Consider the following 12,583-nt stretch of genomic DNA (forward strand, 5'->3'; position numbering starts at 1 on the left):
ATATTGGTGTATTTTTATCATGAGGAAAAAGACAGCATATCAGAAGGAATAATTTTCAGAGGTAGATGTGATAGCAAATACAGCTGCAGTCAGCAGATGGTTCAATCAAACACCTCAGCCCATTATCATTGCTCAGAAGGTGGTCGGTTTTGATGGATCAGCTCTATTTAAATTTCACTTGATTCGAACATTATTAGGTACATCAGCAACCAACTTGCAGCCATCTCACCCCTAAATAACTGCTGTACACATGGCCTTGCTGATATATATATATATATTATCGATACTATTATTCTTATGTACCTTTTGCTTTGCCCCAAAATGGATATGAAGTGAGGCTCTCAGATAGAATCAGGTTTGATGGTAATCTTCATCCAACCTTTTACTTGATATAGTAAGTTAAGAAATGATGAGTGATGCATGATTTTATGTTAGGATATGAACTTATAGGTACATGTTTTAATAAGTAAGCTGGATTGTATTGTGTTGGTTGTATTCGCGGTCAATGTTAACAGTTATAAAATCAACATAAAACAAATATATTATGAAAAAACTTGTATTCTTAAAAGAGTTCTTGAAGGAATAACTATCAGCAACACCTTGATCACACTTAGACTTGAAATGTTCAGTATTTTCCCCCTGCTTTTTGCTCTAAACAATAAGAAAAACTAAATATACGTACATAAAAGCAAATTTTGCATCAGGGTTCCAGCTTCAGGGAAACAACACGAGACTGTCTGTTGCGCTTTGCAACCTTGAGAAAGACTAATGAAAGGCACGAAGGCACCCACCACGGCCTACGAACTTTTTGCTCTCCTTTTAGACAAGCCACTGAAGAATGCAATTTAAATATGTCAATAACCAAGAAGCATAGAAAATTCTAAGAACGAGTCCCTCTTCTTGTTTGAGCAGACAACAAAAGGATAATAGCTAAGAGCTAATGAAGAATGAAAGCAAGAAAAAAAAGGTTTTCTTGGGAAGCAAATGAATATCATTAAACCATTTGAAAGACGTGGCATGATATACAGTATAGTCAACCTCTCTCGTGTAAACAGGCATCAGAAGATCTAAAACAATTCATATGCAAAAGGCACTGCTGCAACATAACTTGGATACCAGAATTTATTTGACGAGAGTGGGTAAAATATTCATGATTCAATGAAATGGCTTGATGCTCATGCAGCAGAGAAAATATCCCATGTTTTAAACTGCAGAAGAATTGAAGGCATGCTAACAGAACTATGTCTCTTACCACATGAACAATTAGAATAATATTGGGGTGGGGGGGACCTTAAAGATTGAAATAACTTCCAAATTTTGAGAGGCAAAATTTACATATACCTTTTATTCGTCTGAGTTCCTTGCATAGCATGATGAAGTCTCCCCACTTCATATGGCATCGCCTTATAAACCGAAGAATCTGTTCAGTTGTAAACATAGACATGCCTTCCAAGTATTCCCCATTAACACCATTTTCTTTGAAAATTTGGCGATAAGTACCAAGATTTATCTCTTCCAACCACATCCCAACATCCTGCCAGAATAAAAGCATCATGGTACAAGAGCATGTTATTCAAAATGTTTCGATGTCAAACATTAAAAAAAGAACATAATACAAAATCTTCCCCAATGTCTCCGAGATTTTTTGGCTAGATAACATCAAAACTTGGAAAGACATTTGCAGCGTATTTTATTTACCTTGTTACTCAAATTTCTATGTTCCTTTTACAGATCAGTTAGTACTCACAATGGTGGGTCAGATAGCACGATCAATTTCAACGATCTAAAATGAATGGTAATGAAGATGAAGAGAAAAGTTGTGTTTTATTGTTTTCTCCATGTTTATCCTCAAAGTTGCACAACAACAATGAATAACCATCTGATGCACCCCACTGGTATTTACTGTCATCTTCTCAAATAAGTCTTCCAGCATCGTAGACTAAAAAAGTGGCAACTCCGAGTTCCCGACCTTACTAAAAAATCTGCAGGCAGGAAAAGAACTTTTCCTCTTCTTTTTTCTTTCTCTCTTTCATTTCTTCTTTACACTCATTTAATTGAAAACTTGTAGAAAACTGAGGGTACTTTATTAGAAATCCCAAAACAACAAATGCCCGGTTAAGAAGAAAATTGTTATACCGATTCTGCAGGCATCAACACCAGAGACAGAATTTACTTGTAATTATGTTGGATAGTCACAGATATATGAAATTTCAGTCATCCACTAAATCAGCCTCGTGTTGACCTACACGAAGAACTTTTTAATGAGAAAGTTCATCATTGCAGACGAAATGATGAGTGAAGAAAGTTAATCAAATGATTAAGAAGCATAACCAATCTCTGACTTTGCATCTTAACCATTAGAACAACAAAATTTCCATTCTTACTCCTTTATATCCTTCATACCAAGAGCCTAGATTTCTATATACCAAAATGACAACAAAGAAACACTTGATCAAAGGCATGATTTTGATTTGATCATGAGGAAAGGGCAATAAAAGCTGATCACCTTCTTAGGCAATCCAATACCCAATAATCAAAACAGGAAACAATTGTGATAACCATAAACCACCCTTCGTTTCTGACATGATACTTTTTAACAATTTGATCAATGTTGAGTGAAGAAATGTCAGTCAAAATTTCCCATTCCAGTATCAGAACAAAACTATCATACCCAAAAGAACTCAAGATCTGAACTTCACAGCAAAAGAGATATAAATAAGACCAAAAAGAAAATTAAGAGAGAGAGAGAGAGAGAAATACCTCAACGGTCCAAATGAAGAAATCGAGTGGCTCAGGCGGGTGTTCTTTGCTCATCTTTTTCTATTATCTCGACCCAGTTTACCTAGTATATTTACCACCAATTTCTCATCAAAATTTACCGCCAATACAAATGAAAATCAAATTAAAACCCAAAAAAAAACGAGGAGAAGAAAAAGTAACTGGAGAAGAACTGGTTTTGAGGTTAGACTGACAGTTGTTGAGATCCCAACTCTCTCTCCTTTTCTTTCTTATTTAATTTTTCTCGGGAAGCAAACACTATACAATTAAAGAATAAAAAGAACAAAAAAAAGTACCTTTGTGTGCGAGAGAGAGAATTTTTAGAGTTGGATTTTCCTTTTTCCTACATTTGAGATTGAAATTATTTGAGAGAGAGAAAGATACATGAAATGTTGTCCTAATAATAATTAGAGATAATTAAAAAGAATCTCAGTCTAATGAATCAAAAAAATGGTGACATTTAATCATTTTCTGACTTATCCTAAATATTTTGATTAAATTTTATGTTTGTTTTTTCAATTATTTATAAATAAAATGTTTTAATTTTAACAAAAGTGAAACAAAATGTTGTGGGCCATTCCATTCCACTCCATCCTAGTCTAGATTAGGAAAGAAGATTATGATGTAATCAGTAGGGCCCACTAACCCCCAAGATAAAAGAGGTGGATGGTGCTGATGACATCCCAAAAGTCAAACACAGATTTATAAGTCAACGGAAACCGATTCGAAAATGTTCGGGTTCCGGATACGGGTGGTCCACGGTTTATTTTGTGAATTTGAATCAAATCATAATGGTGATGCTTAAATAAATTACTAAATATGGTGAAGTTTTAATTTCCAAACATTTTTATATTTGATTTTCGGATATTTTTATTTTTAAAAAATAGAGATTAATATAATTCTTTTAATTAAATAAATAAAATTTTAAAAAAATTAATCGCGAATAAACTTTATTTGAGTGTTGAATCAAATGCGATTGTTATAGTCTATTGATGGATCATTCCAATTATGTTCTTGATTTTGAAGTCGATTGTTTTCATTTGAGTTTAGTACCAGTAAAAATTAAATAATAAAAGGGAAAAAAAGAACTTTAAAAAAGGAGGTCGGAGATGTTGCATATAAGGAAATTGTAACCTTCGCCGATGAAACCGAGAATTTTGATGAAATCGATGATCATCATAATGATATCATATAATAGGATCATGTTGGTAGATTAATAATAGTTCCTGAATCATAATAAGACTCCTTGAATGCATTTGAAACCAAAACTCTTGCTGCCGTAACTAACCATACTCGGTTCCAATTCATCAGCTGGAACGAGCAAGAGAGTGTTCTTTTCTTCCAGGATTGTAAAAACTGTTCCTCTGCAATATTACATCCTCAAAAACCATCAGGAGTTAATGTTTTGCATTGGCCGAAAACAGTAACCATGCCATGTGTGAAATGTTTGTACAGTCGATCTAAATGTTGTGAAAGAATGGTAAATCAAATTCCAGACTAATCAGCTTTGGCTTCTGATGCACCATGAAGAAGTTCATCTGGAGTTGCAGCCGGGTCTAAATCCCAACATCGATCTGGCAAATCACCGGATTCTCCTTCAAGTAACCAAGCTGGAACCTGGTGTGAAAACCGAAACATCTCTTTCCTCGGGATCCATCTAACGGCATCCTTGTCTGTGTTTCTCTGATACACAGTCTTGAAACCAATCAATTTGACGAGGGGAGTAACCCAAACTCCAACTTCTTCATTGTAATCCTCGAGCACCTCAACCATCTCATATTGGTGCCTCACATCGGTAGTAGTTGACCTGTTCCAATCAGGTGACCAATTCCGATAAACAGCCCAAACATCTCCTCTTTTCGGGAATATGCGAATGCAGCCTCCCCTTCCAGCCCTTTGTCCTCTCAGAAGATGAGAGAAAATGTTAACTTGATCTATTATGTCAGAATTCCATGCCCTGAAGTGTCCACAAGATTTAGTAAACCCAGAATCCACCCAATTCACTGACCCGAATTCATTGTCAGTTTTGGAGTTCAGGTAACTGATGAGAATCTTAAATGGTTTTTTGGAGATAACCTGCCGAATCAAACAATACAAACGAGGCATACCATCATCTTCATCATAAAGGGCCCATATTTGCTTTGGTTTGAAGCATTCCTCCGATCTATATTTGTCAAAATCATGGAAGTCGGAGTCAGGGACTGTAATTGAGACTGATGCACCTTTATTTGATGCTGATTGATCAGCAGAAACAGCTAAATTTGTCCTCTTGAGAACCTTCCCAGCTGCTAGTGATTGACCATCTTCATTAGCTCCTGATTTACCTACTGAAGCTGCAGCAGCTGCCTCCGAAGCCAACTTAATATTTTCCAGTTTCCTCCGGATTTCAGTCCTCGCCTTCTCAATTAACAATTTTCGAGCATCAAATGCCGGAGTCAATATGCATCGCCTATTTGGGGGTTCACTGGAGTTGAAAAGCTTTGGATCAGGCTCTTTCCCATATGCATTTGCTAATCCTGCTTCTGGAGATTCTAATCCTTTGTCTTCAAATCCATTTCTATATCCAGAATCAATAATAACCTTCCTCTTCTTTTCAATGTTACCGGGCTTGGATCCTAAAGATTCATTATAACCATTAAAAAAAATTTGCGTTGACTGAGCGGCAAAGCTTTTTGAGGCTTTTCCATTGGCACCAGATTTCACCTTCGACCCTGCTACTCTAGCCTCTCCATTGCTCTGATAAATGGCATCAGTGGAAATGGCTGATACTCCATTATGACTCACAACCCCGGTAGAAGTTCCAGAGAACGAGCTCCATTGAAATGACATGTTAGGAACATACTCATACCCATGCCCAGAATGATAACCTGAAACCCCATTTCCACTGAAAAAAGTAGCATTTGTTGGGACATACATGACCCCATTTCCATGATTCCCATATCCATTACTTGGCACATATGACCAAGGACAATACGGGAAAGAACCGTTCACAGGGGCTGATCCAGTTTCAACAGCAATGAACGTACCACGGCAGTTCTTACATGAAAGTCTCTTGTTCACATATTTCCGAAGATATTCATACTGAACTTTACATGATGTGCATACAGTCCAGAAAGTATCAAGTCTACTTTGTGAGGTAGCATTAACACATGTTACCCCAGAAGCATATGTTGAAGTTTGAACCACTCCCGAAGCCATCTGTTTGTTTCTCTTGATATCATGTGAATTTTTCTTGATTCTATTCGACAGCAAAGTCCAAGCCTCGGATACAAGTTTGAATGCCCCATCAGCTCCCACACATTTATTCTTATCAGGATGGAGTAACACAGCTAACTTTCTGTACTGTTTCTTCACTGCCTCTCTGTCTGCTGAAGGCTTCAACCCAAGAATTGAATAATAATCGGTTTCACCCATACATTTAGCCTCAGAGGCAACATACACTTCGAATGTGGATACCATCTGCGATATACCTTCCAATTCAGGATACAGTGATTTAGCCTTTAAGGCATAGGTCTTAGCACCTTCAAAGTCTCTTTCACAAAATCGCTTCTCAGCGGTCTCTTTCGCTTTAAGGGCTTCCTCTTTGTTGGCGTCCATTCAGAAAATTTAGGCAAACTTCAAAACCAAACTCTCGAAATTAATGTTGTCATATGTCTCCCAACATGCTTAACCTTAAAAAAGACTGAATTGACATATTCAACCATTTCATCTTTTCTGCATATGTTCAACAGGACAACTATTAGATATTTCCCAAAATCAAGCATCGTTTCCCCGAGTAAAACACTAATTCATCAAATCATGAAACTTTCAAACATCCTTAATTAACCCTAAATACTTATCTGTGGATTCAGGGCAACTCTTTCAGCTCTATTTGCATTCGGAGAAACCACATAGAGGCGAGAGAAAGATGAAATTTTAAGCTAAATCTATTAAAATTAACCACATACAAACATTATGGAGCGTTATTGGGTAGTAACTTATCTTAGAACCAAAAACAATGTAAACCTTGGAGGTTAATTTCCTTTCTTTTCCCGTCAATTCCACAATTAAAAGAAACCCATTCGAACCAAAAAAAAAAAAGAGTTAAATTTGCAGAACTCGAAAACCCAGATCACAGTAATTTCAAAGCTAAATGACAAAAAATCAAACGGATCCAAGATCAGCAGGTCAAATAATAACTACTAAATAGTCAAGGATTTCTACAAATTTAAAGTGTTTACAAGTAAACATTTCCACATAAACGATACTTGGGAATAAAAATGAACTCACCTATATTTGAGAAGTGAAGCAAGACACAGATCGCCACGTGCCTTTTACAGCTTGCAAAAATCAAGATTATGAGCTAATTTTTGAATCTCTGTACCGATAAAACGGGAAACAAAAAATCAGAAATCTTTTTTCTATATTTGTGTTGTAGGGGAGCTCACTTAACTAAGCGAAGGGAACAAATGAGGGATTCAAGTAATTGAAATCGGCGGCGAGGAATAGGGATTCCGTCGATCGCCGATTAGTAAAATGGGATGGGATAGAATTAATATTATTATTAATAAAATAAAAATGATAATTTTCATGAAAAGTAAACGATGTTAATAGTATTTAATGGTGTGTGCTATTACAGTCTGTATTTATTATTTATGTTTATTTTTAATATAAAATTATACTTTTTATCAAAGAAAAAAAGACATAACTAATTATTGTAATATTAGCAATAATGGAAATTACTATTTATTTTATCTACATTTTCACACAAAAGTAACGATAATATTTTTTAAAAAAAAGAAAAAGGATGTAATTAAAGTGCTATACTAATTATGATATAGATTATTAGTGGTAATAGGAAATTACAATTTATTTTATATACATTTTCATATGAAAATAAATTATATATTTCATTAAAAGAAATTAATATAATTAAGGTGTGTGGTAATGATGAAATGGTTGGTGTTTGGTAGGTAGAAATTGTACAATTTTGCAATATGAAATAGTTTTCTTTTTTCAGATATATGTTTGTTTATTTAAAGTAATAAATAATTCCATTGCAAGGGGCGAAAGGTAAACTCATTTCTTTTGTAAAGCAAAATAATATTCCTTTGTCTCATACGTAGCTTGCTATCATTTCAATTTTTATTTTTATTTTTTTCATTATGAATAAGGCATAACCGTATAAGTGGAAAAAAAGAGTTATAATTGTCATCGTGTGATAATGTTTGATGGAATTGTGTGATTTAAATTTTATTTCATCTGGTTTAAAGAATTTGTAATGTAATTTTTTTATCAAGATGGAGATTGTACGAACCTATTGAATCCATATAAAACTATACTTCAACAGTTGGACGTTGGTTAAGAGTAGGAAACTCAGTTTGAACAGATTTTTTTAATGTAAATTTCATTCATATTCAAATGTTTATCTTTATAAATGGATATTAAAGATTATACGTGAGTTGATCAACCCCTAAATGGTGTATAGTCGCAATCCTCTTATAATCTATTTTATGATAAGATAACCAGAACAATAAGATGTATCTCAGTTCCAAGACTTGTAATATGTGTCAACATTGTATCTTTAGTGCACAACTCGAGTGATCCAAGCACAGCAATACAACAAAATGTTTTCCTTTGTTCTGTGGTAATTCACTATGTTATTTTTTCTTTCCTTCACAACACATCAGTATTGCATAACAGGGTTAATCCTCATAGATCAATATGCACAACATTTTGTACCTGTAGTAGTTGACCGCTATAGAGAAGACTACCAGATACTTCTCTCTTCAATGCTTAGCCTCTTGAAAAGTCCACGTTGATGATCAATAAACTGCAAATATATGTCCCTTAACTCCTTAGCTTTATTGTATTCCTCTGTCCCATAACAAACAACCTTCAATTCACTGTTAAAACCAGCACCACTTCTGTTGGGTAATTTGTTCTGTAAAGTGTAAAAGCTTGGAAGTGTTAAAAGAAATTGAGATCTAAATGCTGGCAAGATTCGGGTTTAATGGGGCAATCATGACCACCTTTGAACCTATTCTCATTAAATTAGAATTAATTCACTTGCACAGGATTGACCCCAAAAACAATGTCATCTGTATGGGACTTACCGGAGATTCAAGCATCAAAGCCCAGTGAACGTTCATTAATTTTTTTTTCGGTGGCCACCCATGGCCTGCAGGCAGTAAAATGAAAGGATGTTCTCAGAGCAAATCTTAAGGTATGAAATTGTAATGGTACAAAGGCAACACAACCATGCATATGTCATCACTTACCTCCCATTCAAGGATACAATGAAATGATCGGGATTCTGCAAAAAAACAAACAACCGTTCAAGATCTTTCTGGCAATCCAACATGATGATACCATTGGTGTATGGCTCCCACGGCAGACTTGGGAAAATGTACTCGTGCTGCAATCCAACATGATGAATTTATGCTTTGATTATGAGTAATTATATTATACGAAAATTTAATTTAAAGTTAATTTAAGATGAATTTTAATTTTAAATATTATCTTATTTAATTTTAAAAGTTATACAATTTGTAATATTTTTAGCTGGCAAAAATGCCAGAATAATGCATGTGGGGAATATTTTTTCCCCAACTAATGCCCTTTGCCTATTATTTCCCCAAATGGGGTGAAATATACAGTGCTTAATGTGGTTCTTTGGAAAGCTCGGCGTCTTTAGGGTTAATTTTCCATGATTGCTTTCTCGGCGTCTTTAGGGTTATGAAACTATGGGAATGCTCGGCGTCTTCAAGCAATTTGCCTGTGGGATATCTCGGCGTCTTCTGCATGCTACAAGGAATGCCAAGGTGGATCTCTCGGCGTCTTCACCTGTCGTCTGATGGGAATGCTCGTGCATGCATTCTGGGGCTGAACGTCTTCATCTCTGCATGCATGCAGAGTTGATTTAACAGTTGAATATAATAATAGGAGTGCTCGGCGTCTTTAGTTAATAGGGTTACAGGGGCGTTTGATTTCCCGGCGTCTTAAGCTATACATGGAGAATATTTGGTTGCAGGTGGTCGTGATATCTCGGCGTCTTCTTCTTCCGAGATTCGTTCTGCATGCGCCTGTCTTCTTTGTGTCCGAAGCGTGAGATTCGTCTGAAACGTGAGATTCGTCTGAAGCAAGTTGGTTTACTCGAAGTCTTCAATTACTTGTTATAAAAGAGGGGTGGGTATTGTATTTCATTGCATGCAGTTTGTTGTAACTTACAGAAGCAAGTGAGGGATTTTTTTTTTGCATTAGATTCAATTGAAGCTGCTGCTTGAAGTGATATTGGAGATTTTTGTTGGTTCGGTAATTTTTCGAGCTTTGGTTTAACGTCGTTCAAAAACACGTAAGTTCTTTCTCGTTTCCCATGCGAACTCTGTTTTTTTCGTGTTGAAAGAATGCTCATATATGTTAGGAGAATGATACATTTAAATTTTGTTCACGAGACCATAGTAATGTAATTTAGAGTACTAATGATAATTTAAAATTAGAAAATGTAAGTTTGATGATTAGGTATACAGAAAATTTAAGTTTGAGTATTATTGTTAATTTAAATTTTCGTGTAATTTTTAGTTGTATTTTTATATAATAATTATTAGAATTTTTATTTTGATTTAGTGGGAAAAAAATTCCCATTATGTAATCCTGATATTTTTACCGTAATAATAATGTATTTAAGTATTATTTTTATAAAACAATTGTTAACATAATTTATATTTATTATTTATAGTTTTGTAAATAATTAATTTTCATTACATTATTAATGTAATTTATTCTGAATATCTATATTTTTACGTGTAGAGAAATGAGCAACAAATTTTTCACGATTGTCCATTACAATGGACATATGATGGAAAATGAGGTCGGAGTTATTTTTCAGTCTGAAACACCTATAAATATGATGTTTAAAAGGGACATCACATTTGCAGAGATCAAGGAGAGGATAGAAAGAAAAATACGTGCTAAAGTTGATGGTTTGAGGTACAGATTTATGGTATGTCCCAATCCGGTCAGGTATGCTGCAGTACCACTTGAAGAAGACGATGATATTATAACTATGGTTGAATTACATGACTCAACAAATATTCCAATTATTGAGTTATTTGTTGAGTTGTGTAATATATCTAATGTGCCTGGGTCATCAATAAATGCGGTTGAAACTTCATCTCAAATGGGTTTCGAGAGTCATTTCGATAACCCAACATATAGGTCGATGAACAGCTTTGTGGCGATGTTGGAAAGCGCAAATGAAGTTGGTGGAACATCTGGAGCCGCAGAGTATGATGCTGAAAACCGCTGGGAAGAAATACTTGAAGATTCCAGTGAAGATGAAGAAACTGAGGAACCTCTTTTGGCTGAGGATGATGCCATGTTCCATGGTGATGAAGCTGATATCAATATTGATGAATATTCGACATCGTATGAACCTACCCCTCACATGCAGGAGATTGATTATGAAGCAATGAGGGCACCTGAATTCCCGGAGATGCCACATTTAACTTCAGGCTATATTAATTTTATATATACCTCAACTTTGCATTTGATGTCAATCTTAAACCTAAACTCTTTCACGTTGTTGTGCGCCAACCCCGTTCTTTCTATTTTATGCCTCCATCTGTATACCAATCAAAATAAAATTTTGTAATTATTTTTCATTTACAAAATATTTTTTATTTAATTAAAGATAAAATATTTTAAATCAATAAAATTACCTTCCGGCAAGAGGAAAGTCAACTGCAGTTCGGCTAATCGGTGTTAACCATGGAATTCTGTACCACGCCCACGATTGTAATAACATCGTGCATCCGCCGATTTCAGTCGTGTACGCATCATTAACAATTAATGATGCCTTGCACATCTCGCGATACAAGAATGCCAATATTGCTGATCCCCAACTATATTGACGGGTCATAAAGAAGTTCTCCAAAAACGGAAGATATTGTATATGGACAAGATTACTAGATTTATCTGGCATCAAGATTCCGCCGATCAAACGTAATATATATGCTCGAGTTGCATATATAATGTCTCGCTCACTACATTGTGGATCGAGCTTAAACTCATTTGCCAACCAGGATAATCTCAGCCGTGACCCTTTTGCTACATCTTTGTCTGGTACCTTCCCAAGGTAACGCTCACATATTGCAAACATGTCAAGATCTGTATTTCCAACCACTGCCATTCCATTTGTAGGAACCCCTAGTTGTAAAGCCACATCCTCCAAAGTGATCGTACATTCACCACATGGAAGATGAAAAGTATGAGTTTCTGGTCTCCACCTTTCAATTAATGCACTTATCAAACCGGGGATCAACCGAAATTCTCTTACAAAAGCAACATCATAAAAACCCACTGTTTTCAAATTATCAACAATACGTTGATCTGGCATCTCACAGTTGATAAGTCGAGGACGAAGGACTCGTTGTTCGTCATCCTGCAATTTAGTAGTCATTGTAATTAGAATTAATACACCGTTCTCAAATAAAAAAAATAAGTCAATCATATTACCAGTTCTCCCAAATTACTCGAAATGTGTCGACCATCTAGCCTCAAAAGAACATTTTCTTCGGCCATGTTTCAACAAATCTAGACAAAAAAAATTAAATATTACACTCAATTATTACATTGTTTTATTCAAATAATCAATTGCATGTTATCTACTTTAATAAAAAATAAACATCAAATATAAAATGATCCCTAATTACTATTTGCTTCTCAACATTTTCAAACTTTGCAATTTAATCACTAAATTTATAAATTCTTTCAAATTTAACCAATTAAGCATATTAATACTAAATTCAAGCATAGTATACCAACT

The 12,583-nt window shown here is 35.0% G+C and overlaps 2 protein-coding genes across 3 annotated transcripts; both read right to left on the reverse strand.

Annotated features, from left to right (window-relative positions):
* Positions 1 to 518: 518 nt before the first annotated feature.
* On the reverse strand, positions 519 to 3,148 carry LOC120161171. Of its 2 annotated transcripts, none has more exons than XM_039171437.1 (4): positions 3,075 to 3,148; positions 2,761 to 2,842; positions 1,342 to 1,534; positions 519 to 831 (listed from the first exon to the last, which is right to left on the reverse strand). In XM_039171437.1, the coding sequence occupies exons 2-4, from the start codon at positions 2,812 to 2,814 to the stop codon at positions 701 to 703; spliced, it is 378 nt and encodes a 125-aa protein (XP_039027368.1). In that variant the 5' UTR covers positions 2,815 to 2,842; positions 3,075 to 3,148; the 3' UTR covers positions 519 to 700. The 2 variants fall into 2 exon arrangements, with proteins under 2 accessions (XP_039027368.1, XP_039027367.1); XM_039171436.1 differs by having other exon boundaries at positions 2,761 to 2,864; positions 3,071 to 3,129.
* A 921-nt stretch (positions 3,149 to 4,069) lies between these two features.
* LOC120161290 lies at positions 4,070 to 7,354 on the reverse strand. Its single transcript, XM_039171565.1, has 2 exons — positions 7,048 to 7,354; positions 4,070 to 6,492 (listed from the first exon to the last, which is right to left on the reverse strand). Exon 2 carries the CDS (start codon positions 6,373 to 6,375, stop codon positions 4,276 to 4,278), a length of 2,100 nt encoding a protein of 699 aa, XP_039027496.1. The 5' UTR covers positions 6,376 to 6,492; positions 7,048 to 7,354; the 3' UTR covers positions 4,070 to 4,275.
* Positions 7,355 to 12,583: the final 5,229 nt, after the last annotated feature.

Source organism: Hibiscus syriacus, unplaced genomic scaffold (assembly GCF_006381635.1).
Source record: "Hibiscus syriacus cultivar Baekdansim isolate YM2019G1 unplaced genomic scaffold, ASM638163v2 tig00111398_pilon, whole genome shotgun sequence".
NCBI lineage: Eukaryota > Viridiplantae > Streptophyta > Magnoliopsida > Malvales > Malvaceae > Hibiscus > Hibiscus syriacus.

What these genes read in the sequence shown, in the direction of transcription:
- LOC120161171 (XM_039171437.1), bottom strand. Translation starts at nt 2,814, where the DNA reads ATGAGCAAAGAACACCCGCCTGAGCCACTCGATTTCTTCATTTGGACC. An exon ending in TCTTCATTTGGACCGTTGAG is followed by an intron (nt 1,535 to 2,760) that starts GTATTTCTCTCT and finishes TTATTCTGGCAG; the next exon opens with GATGTTGGGATGTGGTTGGA. An exon ending in GGAACTCAGACGAATAAAAG is followed by an intron (nt 832 to 1,341) that starts GTATATGTAAAT and finishes TGCATTCTTCAG; the next exon opens with TGGCTTGTCTAAAAGGAGAG.
- LOC120161290 (XM_039171565.1), bottom strand. Translation starts at nt 6,375, where the DNA reads ATGGACGCCAACAAAGAGGAAGCCCTTAAAGCGAAAGAGACCGCTGAG.